At 45.7% G+C, this 19,061-nt stretch overlaps 2 protein-coding genes across 2 annotated transcripts in view; one reads left to right on the top strand and one right to left on the bottom strand.

The window, feature by feature from the left end:
- The window catches only part of CTNNA1 (catenin (cadherin-associated protein), alpha 1, 102kDa), a 47,782-nt gene extending 45,782 nt beyond the window's left edge, over positions 1–2,000 (bottom strand). The window contains exons 1-2 of the mRNA XM_008942919.1: positions 1,923–2,000; positions 1,180–1,332 (exon numbers count right to left, since the gene is read on the bottom strand). Of these exons, the coding sequence (XP_008941167.1) occupies positions 1,180–1,332; positions 1,923–1,955 (186 nt within the window). The 5' untranslated portion in view covers positions 1,956–2,000. The remainder of the gene's footprint in view (positions 1–1,179; positions 1,333–1,922) is intronic.
- An 8,123-nt stretch (positions 2,001–10,123) lies between these two features.
- Positions 10,124–12,647, top strand: LRRTM2 (leucine rich repeat transmembrane neuronal 2). The gene is made up of 2 exons (XM_008942918.1): positions 10,124–10,546; positions 10,906–12,647. Exons 1-2 carry the CDS (start codon positions 10,543–10,545, stop codon positions 12,450–12,452), a joined length of 1,551 nt encoding a protein of 516 aa, XP_008941166.1. The 5' UTR covers positions 10,124–10,542; the 3' UTR covers positions 12,453–12,647.
- Positions 12,648–19,061: the final 6,414 nt, after the last annotated feature.

Raw genomic sequence — 19,061 nt, 5'->3', positions numbered from 1 at the left:
TCAGCAGGACATGCATGGCACAGTCTCCCTTACTCTATATCACCACACTGACCTGGACAGGCTGGAAAGTTGGCTGGAGAGGAGCCTACTGAAATTCAACAAGGGCAAATGTAGTGTCCTCCACCTAGTGAGGAATTACCCCCTGCACCAGGAGAGGTGCAGGGGTGACCTGCTGGAAAGCAGCTCTGCAGAGAAGGACCCAGGAGTGCTGCAGGACAGCAAGTTCACCATGAGCTAATGATGTGCCCTTGTGGCCAAGGAGGCCAGTGGGCTCCTGGGGTGCATTCACAAGAGTGTGGCCAGCAGGTCAAGGGAGTTTCTCCTCCTGCTCTACTCTGTGGGACAGTAGTGCCCCTAGTGAGGCTACACTGATATTGTATCCTGTACTGGGTCCAGTTCTGGGCTCCCCTGTTCCAGAGAGACAAGGAATTCCTGGAGAGAGTCCAGCAGAGGCTACAAAGATGCCGAGGGGCCTGGAGCATCTCTGTGCCAGGAAAGGCTGAGAGCCCTGGGGATGTTTATATTGGAGAATAGAAGCCTCAGAGGGGATCTGATTAAAGCTCATCAATATCTAAAGGGCAGGGGGCCAGAGGATGGGACCAGACTCTTGTCAGTGGTACCCAGTGACAGGACATGGGGCAAGAGGGACAAACTGGAACCCAGGAGGTTCCATCTGAGCAGGAGGAAAGAATTATTTGCTCTGAGGGTGGCCAAGCCTGGAGCAGGCTGCCCAGAGAGATTGTGGAATCTCCTTCTCTGGAGAGATCCCAAACCTGCCTGGATGTGATCCTGGGCACCCTGCTGTGGGTGACCTGGTGCAGCAGGGGTGTTGGATGAGGTGATCCTCCCCAGAGGTCCCTTCAAGCTCCCACCACGCTGTGATAACATGATCTCCAATTAAAAAAAAACAAGTAAAGGGAACAGCATAATATACTCACATTGTACAATATCTAAAACTACATGACCTTTGAAACAGTAGCTTCTTCTCTTTGATGAGCTTACATTTTTAATTACTTAAATATTAAATTAAATTTTATTTAAATTCACCAATATAACACTTTAAAAGCAAATGCATTACAGATTTTGCTATTTGTTTCAACAGTATTGAAAAATGTAGTTTGCCTAGTCTTACCTTAATTTCACTAGATGATAATTTAATTTTAATTTGTGCCATCTTACCTCAATCAATTTGTTGGCATGTTCACGGAAAACCTGGGCATATTCTTTAACTTCTTTTTCATTCCCATTCTTGGCAGCTTCAATCAATACTAAAAGTGGAACATTTGTTTCCAGAAAAGAGTCTGATACGTGGTCCATAACAGCTTTGCGGAGCTAAAATAAAAAGAAGAGAATGAGGTATTTTTCAGTCATGTTCCACTGCTCCTTCCCTTTTACTGTATTAATACATAAAGCTTAAGTACTTTTGTCCTTGATCCTTTTTCCTTTGTGTGGTCAAGGCTTCCCCTGCACTAAGTCTTGTCTATATCTTGTCAATTTAAATTAAATCTCCTTAAAAAACTGGATTAGTTATATAAGTGCAAGTCACCCATTTGGCCACAAATATTGATTTAGCAGTTCATATTGGTTTTGTCTGAGTAAATTTGCTGCTTTTCCTTAGTTCAATAAACAACAGGCTGATTTAACTTTTTTTATTTTTCTTCTAGAATAAAAACACTTCTTCAACCAACTTGATCCGTATTCACGTTTACTTGAAAAAAAAGGAAGACAGTGCTTTAAAAACCCAACGGACAAAAGATTCATGTTACATAAAGCCCGCCCTCAAAGAAAACAGGTGCCGGAAGCTTCTGCTTTTAAACTCAAGCTACAAGCAGGGAAGCCCACTGTCCACTGGAAGCAAACCACCAGTGATGCAGAAGTGCACTCATCTGTCCCAACGAGGGTCAGCTTTCTGTATCAATCACCTGTCTGCGCAAATCTCGGGTCTTTTTGGTCATTTTATCAATCGCAGAGTTCAGCGCATCGCTTCTTTCCTTGCGTCCAGCCTGCAAAACAAGAGACAAAGAGGTAAACAGCTATTCAAGGTCTCAAAGTAAGCCCAGCATTATTCAAGTACATTGCCAGCTGCTTTTTCTTTTTCATTCCGTTTTTATTTTAAGTGATTGTGCACACTAGAAGTAAGTCTACAGCTCCCTGACAAAGCACTCTCCTCCTGGCTGGTTTGGGCAGTACAGTAACATCTGACATCTTAAGATCTTACCTTTAATGCTCTTCAGCTTGCATACAGAAGCACAGGATGGGTTCATAAACCTCAAACTCTTTTTGTTCCTCATCAGCTGGAGACCATATTCTACCTCCAAGTTTTCGATTTCTCTTTTCTGCCACCTCTGTCAACCACCCCACAGCTGGCAGGGTATCGAGTCCAGAATGGCCCAGCACCAACCTTCTGTCTTCTACAGCCTTGGTTGTTGAGATTGCCCAAGGCCAGTGGATTGCAAACATTTCACACACTGCCTTCAACTGGCAGGTGCAAGCACCACGTAAGCAATCCACAAGGCGGTGCATTCGACACAGTACTTCCCTCATACCAAATTTTCACGCCCAGGAACACCTTCATGCTCAACTATCACACCCAGGAACACCTTCATACCCACTATCACACCCAGGAACACCTTCATACCCAATTATCACACCCAGGAACACCTTTATGTCCCACTATCACAGAAGGACTGCTCTGGAGCAGCCAGTCAAAAGCCCAAAAAAAAAATCAATTACCTTAACAATAAAACCCTTATAAAACATTTGTCAAGGATGAAATCCAACATTTCAAACAAACATCCAGGCCCACCTGCCGAGATCTGGATTTCACCAAGGTTCTACATGGCAAGTTTTGTTTTAGCCCTGCTGTTAAAGAGGGGGCAAGGGGCCAAGAAGCAGTGGCAGCTTCTTTCTTCCAGAAGCAGTGGCAACTTCTCTCTTTCTAAGCAGACACTGAGTCAAAAATATCCTAATCTGTATTGAATTGGGTAGATAAAACAATGGTGGTGGGGCTGGTTTTGCTGGGAGTTTTTTCTGTATAATACAGTATACATTACGAGTTTTGAAACACACTATACAAACACAATCCAATTTCTGAAGTTCCAAGCCATGATCAATGTAATTACCCTGTTGAGAAGAAAAACCATTTAGCAGCACCCCAGTGAGGGTATGCCAGCTATCAATTCTGCAGGTGACAGGCTGGTTTGCAACACTGGGGCAAGCAGCCTGGAATCTAAAATATGAAGTCCACTCTACAGCAGAAATAAAAATTAAACAAAATCAGGCAGGAAAAATTAGGATGCTGTAATGACATTATAGTTTAATGACTTATTGACCATTTGTCATCTCTCTGATGAAGGACTTTGATTCTTATCACGAAAGGTAACTGAAAAGCCACTGAAATTCAAACCAGGGGCTCGTTCTGTCTACGCCACAGCCTTCGGCAGACCTGCCCCGTTCTTCACTCCACATCCAAAAATCAAAGCTGAAGTCTCTAGATAAAGTGAAGATTAATGCTACTGCTGCTCCCATGCTTGGTGGCCATGAAACCCAGAGCACAGCAGGCCAGCAGGTCCCCAATCCAGCGTGCACAGGACACCATGGCTTTGTCCAGGCACTGGTGGCCGCGGGTGCTGCTTGCACCCTGAGGTGGGCAGGGGGAAATTCACCCAAAAATCCCAAACTGCCAACCAGCACAGCATGAACTGAACACCTGCTCCGAGATATAAACCTACAGCTGCATCTTCTGGTGCCCTCACACCAGTTTACTATTGCAACATGGTCGTTCTGACGAACCTGTGGCACCCCCCTGTCCACGTGGGTTTTTTTCCCAGGGATATCTTTGGACCTAAGATTTATACTCAGCTATTCTGTAGAAAGCCCAATATTCAGCTATTCCAAGAAGTGTTGTTTTACTTCTCCCTGGGTGCCCCTACATTACCACTTTAATGCAAGGCAGGAGCATGCTTTTGAAGTGAGTCCACCCATCGCTTCCACTTTGCTGTCCCTGGCTTCACAGCCCAGAGCAGCCTCGGTGTGTGAGAGCCAGATGCCTTTCAGATAAGAGGAAAACCAAGAGATGGCTTCCACTAATGGGCACTCAGACCAGAGCACAGCCAGTGCTGTGTGAACACCCTGAAAAGCAGGCTCTGCACACACCGGAGCCTGGGCAGCACCCTTCCATGCTGTTGATCCCCTCCTATTAAGCTCCATCACGTATCAGCACAAGAGCAGCTGTGGAATCTAAACCTGGTAGCTTCTAGCAAGGCAGCTCCACTTTATTTCCACCTCGTTGGTATTCAGAAATTTTAGCATGTGAGCTCATCTAAAGTATTAAGAGAACTTCCTTCAGAAGGCTGCAGAACAGGGCAAACGCGAAGGGCGCCCACGTCACTGTGGCTGCAGAGACCCTCTGGTCATTAACACCTTCAATCCTCACAGCCAGTTATAACCAAGGTCCTGGCCCAGAGACAAGCATGTCAAGTTTTGCCCATCTGAAGTTCTTTGGCCTTTTTTTTTTGTATAAAAAGGAACATAGAACACATAACTGTGGGAACAACTGCACCCTGTTAGGTCCAAGTGGAGGCAGCTACCAGGACAGTGGTCACTGGGCACATCAAGAGCTGTAGAGCCCATGGTTGCACCAACCCTCCAGCATACATAAAAACACTGAAAATCATCCTCTGCCACAACAGTCACTTTGTCCAGGCTCCCACACACTCCATGAATTTTACCCACTGATTCCACTCTACAGTTCAACAAATCAGCCTGGAGAAGAGAAGGCTCTGAGGAGACCTTACTGTGGCCTGCCAGTATCTGAAGAAGGCCTACAAGAAAGCTGGGAAGGGACTTTTTACATAGGCATGTAGTGACAGGACGAAGGGTCATGGCCTCAAATGAGAAGAGTGTAGACAGATTAGAAATTAGGAAGCAGTTCTTCACTATGCAGGTGGTGAGACTGGAACAGGTTGCCCAGGGAGGTTGGAGATGCTCCAACACTGAGTGTGCTCAAGACGGTTTGACAGGGCTTTGAGCAACCTGGTCTAGTGAGAGGTGTCCCTGCCCATGGCAGGGGGGTTGGAACTAGATGATCTTCAAGGCCTCTTCCAACTCAAACCGTTCTACGATTCTAAGTCCTGTTTGAGCTAGTCTCTCTCTCAAGTAATACATCATGTTTTAAAAGGTTCCAAGTGACAGTTTACCACCTCTGGTTAATTTGTTCCATAAGCAATTACCATTAAGAAACTGGTCCTTGTTTCTAGTCTACACTTTCACTGAGAAGCCAGCTAATGACCCAGCACCACAACACCTCCCAACTATCAGCTTCTCTTATCCATGGGGTTAGGAGGCCTCACAACAGCAAAGCCTGAATATTCAGATTACTAATAGGATTTTTAGATATTCAGCACAAAACTCAGCTGAGGGAATCAAAAGCTCCACAGTCAGTAAGCAGCTAATAGATTCAGGAGATTTAACAGGCTCTTGTTGCTACTGTCACTCATTTTGCAGGATGATATCACAGCTCTGTCCAGTGTCACGGATAAGAAATCCAGCCACAGTGCAAATTTACTTTAAATTAAATCAGATCTTTATCAGAGAGACTAGAACTGGTGTTAAAAATTGCTCATTTCCACCATCCCTTGTAATCTCTGCTCTTCCACCATCACTGCTACCCTGCCTGGAAAGCACCACGAGCAGTCACTGCTGCATCCTTGCCATACCAGCTCCCCCAACTACCTCAACTGGAGTATGTTTTCATGGCTTAAAGAAAGGGGATGCATACACAGGGAGGCAAGTGGAATCACCATCTCCCTCACAAGGTGCTCTCTTTGTAGCCCTGCCATCTGAATCACAACAAAGAACTGAACCAAGTTTTTCCTACAGCTACTGATGTGAAAATCTAACCTCAACTGATTTATAAAGGTAACGGAGCATGGCAGTTGGTGGTGCACAAATGTTGTGTTAGAGTCACCAGGATTACAAGGAGTAATCACGTTTTTATAGCCACATATCAAAACTTTCATTGTTAATCTCAATGGGTCACCATCAGTAGCACAGAGCTACTGAGAAAAACTGTGACATCTAGCTTAATTACACCCCTACAAAGGATACTGTCCTCACCCCTCCATTACCAGGATCCAAGGGCTCCAAACACACTCCAGATATAAGAGAGCTCATTCCCAGCCCTCCCGCTGCCCTCACCCAGGGGACCTCTGCAGAGAGCCTGAAGAGCTGGACATGTATGTCAATGATCCATCACCCTCAACGTGCCTTTTTCTTGCACGCCCAGTTCTTGGGGCTTGCTGCTAAAACAGCTCCGTGGGAGCACAGCCGAGTGGCAGCACGTGCAGGGGAATCACAGAAACACGGCATTCCCTTGGTTGGAAGAGACCTTTCAGATCATCAAGCCAAACTGTTCCCCAGCACTGCGAGGTTCCCACTGACCCGTGTCCCTCAGCACCACATCTCCATGGCTTGGAAACCCCTCCACGGATGGGGACTCCACCACTGCCCTGGGCAGCCTGGGACAGCCCTGGACAACCCTCAAGGGGCAGAAACTGTTCCTCAGCTCCAACCTAAACCTCCTCAGGGGCAACTTGAAGCTATTGGTGTCTTGTCCTGTCCCTTGCTCTTTGGGAGAAGAGCCCAATCTGGCTCCAACCTCCTTTCAGGGAGCTGTCAAGAGCGACAGCCACTCACCTCGTCCTCGCAGCCTTACTGACACAGCACAAAGGGTGTCTTTTGGGAAAAAGCAGCAATTACCCCCGTGATCCCTGATGTGCCAACACCCATGAAGAACTGCCCCGCTCTCTGGTCTCCGGGCAGGGCAGAGGGAGGAGGTGTCTGTCTGCACGGTGCCACATGCGGCTGCTCCAGGCTTGCCGTCCTCCGAGCCCACAGCACCACAAAGTCACGCAGCCCACATCCACATCAAGTAAAATTACCTTGTTTCTTGTTCTTGATCCACTCGGAAGGCTTCCACAAGATGTCAGCCTAACTAAATGACAACGTTAGCCTCAGGGTGCAATTCTACTTTTCCAGCCAGTGTGTTTAGCAGGAAAACCAGCTCTGCTGCTGCTGCTCAGGGAGTGGGATAAGAGAGCAGCCCCTGAAAGGGTTATTTCCTACACCAAGCTTCCTCATGCCACTCTCCCTTCTCCATGTCGCACGTGAGGGTTCAGGCTGTTGCCTCCAGGCGCCCCAGATGGCACTCTGGAGTGGCTCTCCTTGGCACGCGAGCGAGTGTTCAGTCTCGGGAGGAACCCAACTGCCCGAGTTTGTGGGCAGCGGGGCTTTACTCTCAGCCTACTACACCTCGACACTCTAGGCAGCTCCCAGGAACAGTGTGAATATTACCACAGGAGCTGCAGGCTTATGAGAATCAAATGCTTGCTTTTGGTAATATCTGTTATTTCATCACAAGTGCACATAAAAACACATCTTGCTAAGAAAAGCACCCATAAAGTTCATCAGGAAAGTCACTGGCAAGGTGCTAAACAGCCCTTGTTTGGTTACAGGCCAAAGAATGGTGAGCTTTAGAAAGGAAGCAACTCACTGTGTTTGAACATTAACTCTTAACTCTGTGCCAAATTACACAATCTTAACGTGGGAGGAACCTACCAACACATATTGATGCAGAAAAGCAAAACGTTTCCCAAAGATACCTAAATTCAGCCTCCTGGTAACAGCAAAAAGTGGTGGCACAGGAGAGAAGCAACTTTGGACCTTACAGCCACTGCCATTTTATTAATTACACCCTTCGGAACACTTCTCTTAAATGTTACGTTACCGTATTCCAATGTTAGGTTATGTTATTGTACTTAAATGTCATGTTATCGTATTTAAATGTTATTAGAATTTAAATCAACACTTCAAATCGGGATTTTTGCACCCGATGAGCTGTGATAGGAGGCCCAAGCCCAGGTCCTTCCATGCAGGAGCTCCCTCAGGCAGCTGGGGCTGGATTTCAGCAGCTACACTTTTCATACAGCAAACATTAAACACAAAGAAACTCCTCAAATAGGTTTCTGTCATTTCTTAACAGGTATTCCTTTTGCTCTAATGCAAAGGTGAAAACATTTACTACGGTGGAGAAATTTAAGATATTTATCTGATATTTCCTAATTTGCTTTATCATTAAAGACAGTTACGTTCTTGATGTGTTTGCACTCGGGTTTTTTTTTGTTTCACTTTGGTTTTTGAGTGGGTCTGAGGTTTTCTTTTTGTCTGTTTTTAAAGAGCTTGCATTCTCCACAGCTTTACTTTCTGCCCTGCAATTCCCTTCAGTCTGCTTAGGATGAGACATCCCACCACAAAAGCACTGCAGTCAGTATTAGTTACACCACGGAACAGAGAAGGGAGAAGCAAGCAGAAAACAGCAAGTCATAGTTTTGTCAAGAACCTTTACGGAATCAAAGCTTAATAACAAAGGTAAATGGCTATTTTAAAATGTTCTTCTGATACAATCATAGAATGGTTTGGGTTAAAGCTGGCACCAACCCCTCTGCTGTGGGCAGGGACACGTCCCACCAGACCAGGATGCTCAAAGCCCCATCCCACTGGCCTTGAACACATCCAGTGATGGAGCATCCACAACCACCCTGGGCAACCTGTTCCAGTGTTTCACCACCCTCAGAGTGAAGAACTGCTTCCTAATTTCTAATCTAACTCTCCCCTCTTTCAGTTTGACCCCATTACCCCATGTCCTATCACTACAAGCCCTTGTAAAAAGTCCCACTACAGCCTTCTCGTAGGCCCCATTCCATCATCTTCCTCCATCAGCATGGTAAGGTTGCTGTTCTCAGCTCATACCACATCTTGAGGTTGTAAGCAACACCTCGCTGCTACACAGTAAACATTTTTAAGTGCCTTCTACTACATTATTGCTTATAGCTCAAGGTGAAAATGAAAAAGCTCATCCAAGTTGCCTGGAGCAGGAAGCCTGCACCCCCCCTGCCTCACCCACATCGAGTCAAGGCTAGAGCAGCTGCTCTGAAGCTTTTCCTGCACATGCATGGAAACCTCCCGAAACCCTAAAAAAATTTCAGTCAAGTCTGTTCGTTTACCTTTCAGCACCAGCTGCCCCGGAGGAGAGTTTGCTCCGGATAAAAAGGCAACGAACTTCTAAAGCAAGCAGCCACGGCAGCACATTAGCCTCCTCCACGCCATGCCTGCATGCTCCAGCCAGCTCTGCGGGGTCACTGCTCCTGCTGAGCCAAATTTCTGCGACTCTGGAACACTCAGGGGAAAAGTTATGGGCCTGCCCTGCAGCGAGGTGCCAATGGCAGCGGCAGCCCCCTTTTCATGGGGGGCACATCACACCATTTGACACTGGCACGTAACTGGTGGTGACAAGGAAGCCTCAAACTGCCCCGAGCCCCCACGGTAAATGCCAGCTCCACAATTTCCTCTCCTGCGTTCCAGTCCCCAGGAAAAAGCAACTACAAAAGGCACCGTTGGAGGGGGGAAAAAAACAGATTCTTCTCACTTCATAACTGCACACTGTCAATCTGGATTCCAATTAAGTTTTCCCTGTGCCCTCACGCAAGCTTTGCTTTCTCCAGAAATTTTGCATCGCTGGAAACATTCCCTCCCATCCTTTGCTGCCAGGTTGTGAGCTACACTTTGACACAGCACCTCCATCTAAGCGACTCTTCTCTGCCCTGCCCTCTCACTTTCGCAGGGACTGCAGGCGCGCGCAGTCATCAGGCGCAGCTTTTAGCTGCCAAAGCCCTCTCACCTCTGGGCAAAGCTGGTGCCAGCCAGCACCCTCGATTCCAGCCGCGTGTACTTTGCGTCTAAAAGTTCCTTTTATGCAGTCAGGTTTAAGAGGAAGCTGGCAGCAGCCAGCACCGAGGTGCTTCCAACCACAGCTCTGCGCTGCTTTGCACAGCCAGCCCCGCTGCAGGAGGGGGGAGTGGGCTGGAGCAAGACTTCCCTCTCCCTTCCAGCACGGGGACGAAGGGCTCCTACTGCTGCTGCTTCTCCCCCTCTTTCAGGGGTCTTTAACGCGACGGCTGTATGCACCACGATGCTTTAAAACAGCAAGGCTTCTGGAAAACCCAAACAAAAGGAACGTCACCGGGTGACGTCAGCCTATATACAGCCCTGTGTGGTCGCAGCGCATAAGCAAATCCATTCTTGTACCGCTTCCCTGAAAACCTTTTCAGTAAATGCACTCATGCTACTCCAGGAGCTTCTCTCAGCAATAAGCCACCCATCTGCCATCAACAAGTTAGGACCGAGGGAAGCCACAGCTGCGGGAAAGGAAAACGTGAGCTTCAATTAAACAGCTGAGCAGCCACGGAGGATGAAAACTTGTATTAAGCGTTGATTTAAAAATTGCAGAGCTGTCAGAGGAGATCAAGCCAGTGATTTCAAAAGGAATATTCCAAGTGAACGCCGTGGATTCAATTTTGCACTAATATCAAAGGATGCTAAACCCAGTAAATTATTCAAAGGCTGTCTTACATTAGAGCCTTTCCCAGACTCACGGCGTTGAGTCTCAAACTACGACTGAATGCAACCTCCAATGTACTCAAAAGAATGGGTAAGTTCCTGCGTTTCTCTATACCTTGTATAACGAATGCCTGGCTGTGCTTGAAAGGAGCAGTTAGGTGCTAAAGCAGATTTTTCTGCACCAAACCTTATGAAAAGAGGGGGAAAAGGAAAGGGAAAAAAAGTGTTTTCTGATTGTGACACTGTAATCCTCCGGGACGGAGATAAAGCCTTATCCTAAGTGTAATATCTGAGTATTTTGTGTTTCGTAGTAAGTTGTTTCTTGCATTTAGAACTAGCTTGTCGGAAATGCATGGCAATGTTATCTGCAGTGAAATCTTCCACCGTGATGTTCAAAGTGTACTGATCAGGCTATCCTATCTTGTTGTTTTCCTAAATTATATTCTGCAGGCTTACATTTCAAGTGGCCATTAGGGGCTCGTATGCTGGCAGCACTATATGCAATGAGTATGGTTTTAAAAATGCTGCCTGCCTTGGGCATGGCTTGTCCACCAAAATGTCGCTGTGAGAAGCTGCTCTTTTACTGTGACTCTCAGGGGTTTCACTCAGTGCCAAACACCACTGAAAAGGGCTCGCTAGGTTTGTCACTGAGGCACAATTATATTTCTGAACTTGAAAGGGATCAGTTTGCAAGCTTCAGTCAACTTACTTGGCTTCACTTAGATCATAATCAAATTGCAACAGTCAGAGAAGATTCTTTTCAAGGACTGTATAAACTTAAGGAATTAGTCTTAAGTTCCAACAAAATCTTTCATTTGCCAAACACAACTTTTAGCCAGCTGCTTAACCTGCAGAATTTGGACCTCTCTTTTAATCAGTTATCCTCTCTGCACCCCGAGCTCTTCTACGGCCTTCGCAAGCTACAGACCTTGCACTTGCGATCCAACTCCCTGCGGACCATCCCGGTCCGCCTGTTCTGGGACTGTCGTAGCCTGGAGTTCCTGGATCTGAGCACAAACCGCTTGCGAAGTTTGGCTCGCAACGGATTTGCAGGATTAATCAAGCTGAGGGAGCTTCACCTAGAGCACAACCAGCTGACAAAGATTAATTTTGCTCACTTCCTCCGGCTGAGCAGCCTGCACACGCTCTTCTTGCAGTGGAACAAAATCAGCAACTTGACGTGTGGGATGGAGTGGACCTGGGGCACCTTAGAAAAGCTCGATCTGACTGGGAACGAAATCAAAGCCATCGACCTAACCGTCTTTGAAACTATGCCTAACCTTAAAACCCTCCTGATGGATAACAACAAGCTCACCACCCTGGATTCCAAGGTCCTCGGCTCGCTGACATCCCTCACCACCGTGGGCCTCTCTGGCAATCTGTGGGAATGCAGCCCAAAGATCTGCGCCTTGGCCACATGGCTGAGTGGCTTCCAAGGTCGGTGGGAGCACTCCATCCTCTGCCACAGCCCCGACCACACCCAGGGAGAGGATATCCTGGATGCAGTGTATGGTTTTCAGCTTTGCTGGAATTTATCAACTGTTGTTACCCCCGTGGCTACGACGTACACCGCTCCCACCACTGAGTACACGCAAAGAATAAGCTCTTCTCATTTCCATATGGGAGACAAAGAGATTCCAACCACGGCAGGCATGGTCGTTACCACCGAAGAACATTTCCCCGAGTCAAACAATGCCATCTTCACTCAGAGGGTAATTACAGGAACAATGGCTTTATTGTTTTCTTTCTTTTTTATCATTTTTATAGTGTTCATCTCCAGGAAGTGCTGCCCTCCCACATTAAGAAGAATTAGGCAGTGCTCAATGATTCAAAACCACAGGCAGCTCCGATCCCAGACACGGCTGCATATGGCAAATATGTCAGACCAAGGACCCTATAACGAGTACGAACCCACCCACGAGGGGCCCTTCATCATCATCAACGGCTACGGACAGTGCAAGTGTCAGCAGCTGCCGTATAAAGAATGTGAAGTATAATACCTACATGCCACCGAAAATTTAATCAGATAAGTAACCTATTTTAAAATTGTAGGGGACCTATATCAGATTCTAATTTTTACAAATGTTGACATAAAGCCTAATTTTCCAAGCTACTTAATGGAAACATTGTTTATGGAGTGGTGCAGTATTTTTAAGTTTTTTAAAAAATAAATCCATAATATTTTCAGTGTTAAAGAAGCAATGATTACATTAAACTTGCACTCCCGATGTTGAAAAGTCTAAAAAGATGCTCACCTCAAACTATGTAAAATGTTTAATGTTATGTAATTATATGACTGTGTGTAAACATTTATACCCGAGTCTCCACATTCGACTTTTCTAATGGAAACAGTCCGAAGGGAAGGATACTGGATATCTGTACAGAGATCTGCGGGGGGACATACGCTCCGATTGTTCCACTGCAGCTGTAGGATCCCAAAGGCTCCAGCTGGCTCCGTGCACTCTAAAGGCAGCCGTGGAGGAAGATCTTCCTCCTCTGATAATTTCACTCTGGTAAATAAAGGGGAGGGGAAGCAAACCAAAAAAAAAAAAAAAAAAAAAAGCAACCAAGGTCCAAGTGGGGATTTAAGTACATTAGGGACCGCTGAATCTATTTTAAACTGTTTTCCTACCTGCATACTTATAGTTTGGCTTGCTTCAAGGGACCTTGCTAAAGCTCCCAGCAGACACAGGCAGGAGTGGTTCACAGATTAGCAGGACGATCAGAAACGGGGCAGTGTAGGAAGGCTCAGTACCACGGGATCGATTCGAAATATTAAGTGCTTTCAATTCTTATCGGCTCTCGGGTTTGACTTGATGATGCTTTTCATGAATTCAGGCTAATTACTTCTGACTATGAACAAACAGCATTTCAATGCCTTTTCATGTGTAAATACCCTTAACGCAAGTTTTGCTTAATTAAAAGTAAATATCCACCGTGAGGTTAAGGAGAACAAGGAAGGAAGGAAGGAAGGAAGAAGCCTCTCTTTGTCCCCCCACTGCCCTCCCAGCTGAGGCTTCCTCTCGCCTGGAAGCTATTTTCATGCACTAACTCCACCGGTTTCTCTGGAAACAGAATCAGTCCCTGTAATATAAGCTCTCACTTGTCCTCCTCTTCCAAAATGCAAGGTAATTTCCTTTTGTTTAAAAAACAAAACACTACAAAACCAATGTACCTTCTGGTAAGTTAGGATAATATAATTAGTTTCTAGAATAGTTCACCAGAAAAAAATGTTTCCTTTCTTACTTGATATGGGACAGAATCTAAACTAGTGTGTCATTTGAAAAAATCCTATATAAATATTATCTACACACACGCACCTCATTCTTAAAAAGCAATTTGATTTCTTTAGCTGGAAGTACCATATTGCTATTTATACTATATTATGGAATTATATGTAAATATTTGCAGATCTATGCAGCAATGGTGGTACTCGGATGCCACAGGGGTGGGGGGGGTGGGGGGCGTCTGCAAAGGATTACATTATTTTTAAATCAACTGCTCAAATATTGTAAACATTCTAACCAAAGCTAAAAGGACCAGAGGGATGGCAATTTTTATTAATATATATATATACATGTATGTATAACTAAAAAAACAGTGTTGTGTCCAATGCTGCAGTGTTAAACAATTACCAGCACACACAGATGAAGAAAAATTCCTCACAGTGTTGACATACCTTGAACAAATCAGTAATTACAGTATGCTAATTGTGTTGTACTAAACTATTCTGCAAACTTTTTCAACAGGAAAAAAAAAAATCACTGCATAAAAATCTGTTTGCTATTTCACTCTGCTTTTATATATCTGTATTACCACTTAGTGAGGTATTTAGGGTGCAATTATACAACAGTTTGATGTTTTCTTGTGAAATGAATTCGTCCAAGGCAATTATAGCAAGATAAGTGTGACTTCCGTTAAGATTTTACATAAAGATTTTTCAATTACTGGTTTTGAAGATATTAATTTGCATCATTTTGCTTTTACATACAGTGCCCTTATTATAAAACAAATATTTTGTTTACTTCCTCTGTGACTCTGTACTTTAATGGAAGAGATTCAGCGGAGCCTAACGGTTTTCCAGGGAGGTACCTTGGAACCCTCCTAACTGTTGCTACTACAAGGAGCTGATTTACACCTATGCTAGGAAATCAATTACTGCCTTTAACTGCACACAATAAATCCTGCAGGGCAGGCGGACAGAGAGCAAATATTCCCTACGGTTAAATCCCATGTGAGCCAGAAGGGCAGACCTAAGCTGATAAATCCAAAAAAAGGTGTTGGTATCCAAGGGTACTGAGCTGCCTGTAGGGAGATGAGTGTCGTTCCTTCCCCCGAGGAGGTGCTCCCAGCTCTTCCCTCCTGTGCTGGTTTTGCTCTGCTCAGGGCAGCGTGGTCTCAGCGGCGACCAGCCCCAGCCTGGGCACCAAACACAGCCTCCCACCAGTCTATGCTGGGGGGACCTGGGAAGCAGACACCTCAGGGATGATGTCCATGTACAGCTGTGTAGGGTAACGCCAGAGACAAAGTTATAATGGAACTCATTAATTATATTGGCAGCCAAATAATCTGGCTACGCTATCGTCAGCCGTCAGGTGTCAACAGTGAACTCTGATGTCCTCAGCTGCATTTGCAGGGAGGAATTCCACCTCTCTCCTCCACGCCCAGCAGGAACCCTTGCTGTAAGACAGCTCCAAGGTACCACGTCAGTCTTCCACATGGCAACGAGAGGTGGCTGCCTGACTGAAGTGCTGAGGTTCCTCCCGAGGAGGTGTCTTCCCAACACCCCAGCTCTGCGCAGAAACCCACTCCATCTTCATTAGCTTTTAATTACACCCAAAAAGAGTAAAGACAGATGTTCCAGCAAGGCTGGATTTAATCCCCTTGTCCATACCACTCATACCCATTTTCCAAGCATTAACGCGCTGCTCCAGGGTCTCTCAAAGGAAATACACCCCAGCAACCAACTTCTCTCCCCACCAGCATCCCCAGTCTCCACTGGTCCTGCAGTGGTGCCCTGGCTTGCAGGCAGCAAAGCAGGAGGCCAGCAGACACAGCACCATCCAATTTTCCTTTGACTCTCTGCACTACACACTAAGACACAGCCAGTCTCCCAAATGCCATGGTTTATGTCTGCCATTTCCAAAACCATTTGTTGCCAGGTTCCAGGCGTAAGCAAAGCAATTCTGCAAACATTACATTTAGGGTAACAGGTATCATAAAACTCGCAGAATGTCAAACACTAGCAGTGAAGTCAACTTGAATTCCCTTCGGAGGGACAGCAAGCAGCAGGCAAAGCCGTCGCTCTGCACAAGGACATGAACAGAGGCTCCTAATTTTTGGGTTATTTGTGGGAGTTTTTTGTTAGATTTTTTTTTTTTTCTCTTAAAGATACTGTCTTCCATTTTCAACTGCTTGTGCCTCTTTCAGGCAAGGATGGTATTTTAATAACTGTGTTGCTCGTCAGTCCCTGATTTATTTTGTTTATGGGACAGGAACTGTGATGATTTGGTTTAAATCACTCGTCTCTCAGCACGAGTACTGCCTGATGACAAGAGGTTGTTAACCTGGTCTCCCCAAAAATCACCTCTGTTGCACAGCCTCAGTTTCTACAGACAATGAATGGCATCATGGGTGCTCCACCACCTCCAGGCACAGCCTCATACAAGTGTTTAGGGCCTTTTAGAAATCAAAATCTCCACTACAGCTCTCAAGGTCCTCATCCCACCCAAAGATCTCCTCCAGCCTCACTGATCTCCAGCCAGCTTTCCCTCCTCCCCATCCCCGTGGCAGTGAAGCAAACCTAGCATTACAAGTTCAATTTTTGAGTCATCCTACTGGCCCTGGCTCAAATCAATGCCTTCAGTTCCCCTCTCGTTAGTCGCTCTGCATTAGATCATCATTTAAATGCACATAGCTAAAAAGTACCAAATTGAGAGCAAAATGGGTTAGCGTTTAGTCTCCAGTCAAAGTGTTCCTCTGCGCAGAGCTCTCATTTCCTATCAGATGGAAACATAATTAGTGCTGCTCTATCAATGGTTGGGGTTGTTTGCTTTTCCCCAAGCAGAAATGATCTGATTTTTCAGCTTACGTGCAAATCTAAGTAGTTGAGCTTATGTCCCATTACCCCCCTTAGAAGACACGTGGCCTACTGCTAACATGTAAAATCTGAAACATCCAGTGGCTTTAAACGAGAAATCTGCACTACACACTTATTTTTTACTGTGTCTAAGTTAATTTCTGTAGTACTTTAATGAAGATAAAGTTGATTTAATTTTGTGATCTGCGTAGATATCAAAACCCATCTGTTCAGACCTATGAAATGTACCCAAAAGCCGAGTTCCATCTTCCTTAAGAAGATTCCATAAAATGAAAAGTTCAGAGAGGAATACAGTCCTTCTCCTCCCCCCCCAAAAAGAAACAAGCAAGGAAACAACAAAAATCAAAGGCAGTTGCACAGCAGCAGCTCCTCCCTCCCCACTGCAAAAAGTCCCATACGCTGAAACTCATGCCAGGCTTTGATTTTTAAGCCATCACACTAGCAGGATGCTTAAAGACCATTTCAGCATCAGCTGGAAATCCAGCATTTCACGTCCTGTAGAAAAACCTTTTGAGGTATCTAGGGAAGGTCACAGGAGCTTTGATGGATGCAATCAAGCCTCAGATGGGGCAGAGCACCCTGCAGCTTGTGCACCTCTGCTGTAAGCGCTGAGAAGTGACTCCTGCTCTCCTTCAAGCACTGCTCTGAAAAAACACCGAACACAACCCACCCCATTTTCCTTTTGCCTAATGAAACCATTAGTAAGTGAGCTATTCTACCAGCTTAGCAACCAGAGATATTCAGAAGAGTCCTACATGCACTGTATTTCCATTATGTTTAAAGAGCCAGCTTCTGGTGGGAGGGCGTGTAAGTGATGGAGTAAAGCAAAGTGCAGTGTACAGAAAAATTTTGTTATTAAAACTGTGTATACTGTAAAACTGAATTTGCCTCTTTCTTCCTCCCCTTTTCAAACAGAGGTGTCAAAAGCTCGTTCCTTCACAATACAAGACGACCAGTCTACATCCCCTATCCAAAGCAGACAAGCCAGGTTTGGGCCAATCTGTTTGCCATAACCATACTAAATACATCACCTTCTGTTTTACTACAATAAATGAGCTGGTCTGCAGCTCTTCCCAAACAACATGTCCCTTGGCTAGCAAAAACTGAACAAGCAAGGTGAGAGTGTGAAAACCAAACTAAGGGCATCAAAGCCAAACTCTTGGCCCATGAGATCGAAGCCCTGCAAGTGCCTGCATGGAACAGCACAGGCAGTAGCCACCTCTCCAGCATGACCCAGCAGATGCTGCCTGCTGGGCTGCTGAGACCTGGCTCCAAAACCAAGTGCTCCCCTTGGGTCACCTGGTAGACCACCAGGGCCACCACTTGGTTGTGGTGCCAGCCAGGAGCGTGGTGTTTCCAACAGGACCCACCTTGGCAAGAATTTAGCAAGGACAAACACTGCATCATTTAGAGATGTCAAACAAGCAAGACATTGCTTCAGCTCTGAGTTACAGCCATCTAGAAAGTGTCAAAAACAGATTCCCTGTACAAGAAGTGGCTTCTATACAGGTGACCACAATGAGCATAGTGCCCCAAAATCACAGTGCTGAGACTGTAGAGCAGTAATGACTTCACAGACGCTACCCCAAAGCCTTGATACAAGAGCTGAACAATAGACCAAGTTTTAGGATGTTCCATGATGATTACATGCACTGAGCTGCCAGCTAAAAACCATTTTAGTAACTAAGCCTTAGCTGCATTTACTTTTTTTGCAAAAGGGTTGGCTGGAACAAGTCCTCAAGGGTTTTAAATGTCAGCTGGCTAACTGCCTCTCAAATCCTTCTGATACTTCAAAGAAGCACATGATAAATCTATTTTCTTAAACTCTCAAAGAGACTAATTTTAAGATAAAAAGCACCTCTCTCAAATGCAAAACCACTTGTTTTCACAAATAAAGGTAAAAGAAAAAAAAACAACAAACAAAACAGTGTTGTGAATATACTATGCAAACCCTTGAAATCCAATTAGTAACAACGAAATGTCAACATCACTGGCAACTTATTTTTAAACGTAGGCTGTGTTAAGACAACTGCAAGAAACCTGAGACTCCGGAGCCCGACCGGAGAGCACTGCACAAGGGAACTGAAGATTGCAGCTTGTCTGGGGAAGCGCCGGTTCCCTCCCCCAGTGAGGGAAGAGGCTGGGGGAGAGCCCAGCACGAGTGTTCATCCACCACAGGTCCCCAGAGCTGCTGTGATCCGGGCTGAAGGGAAAAAAGCTTAATGAAATCATTGTTACCTAACCAATTTCATTAACGTGAAGATGGTAGGAAAACAATTGTACTGTCATGAACTGAAGTTCTGTCCTGTTTGATAAAATGAACCACGTGCTGTGGGAGTTATTTTGGAAGAAATTTTTTACACTGAGGGTGGTGAGCCCCTGTCCCAGGTTGCCCAGAGAGGTGGTCACTGCCCCCTCCCTGGAACCATTCCAGGTGAGGTTGGCCGGGGTTCTGAGTAACCTGCTCTAGTTGTAGATGTCCCTTCACAGTGCAGGGGGGTTGGAT

This window comes from Merops nubicus, unplaced genomic scaffold, assembly GCF_000691845.1.
Source record: "Merops nubicus isolate BGI_N331 unplaced genomic scaffold, ASM69184v1 scaffold3236, whole genome shotgun sequence".
In the NCBI taxonomy this organism is placed as follows: Eukaryota; Metazoa; Chordata; class Aves; order Coraciiformes; family Meropidae; genus Merops; species Merops nubicus.
Note: the sequence above shows the minus strand (reverse complement) of the source record. Positions and strands in the feature narration are given on the sequence as shown.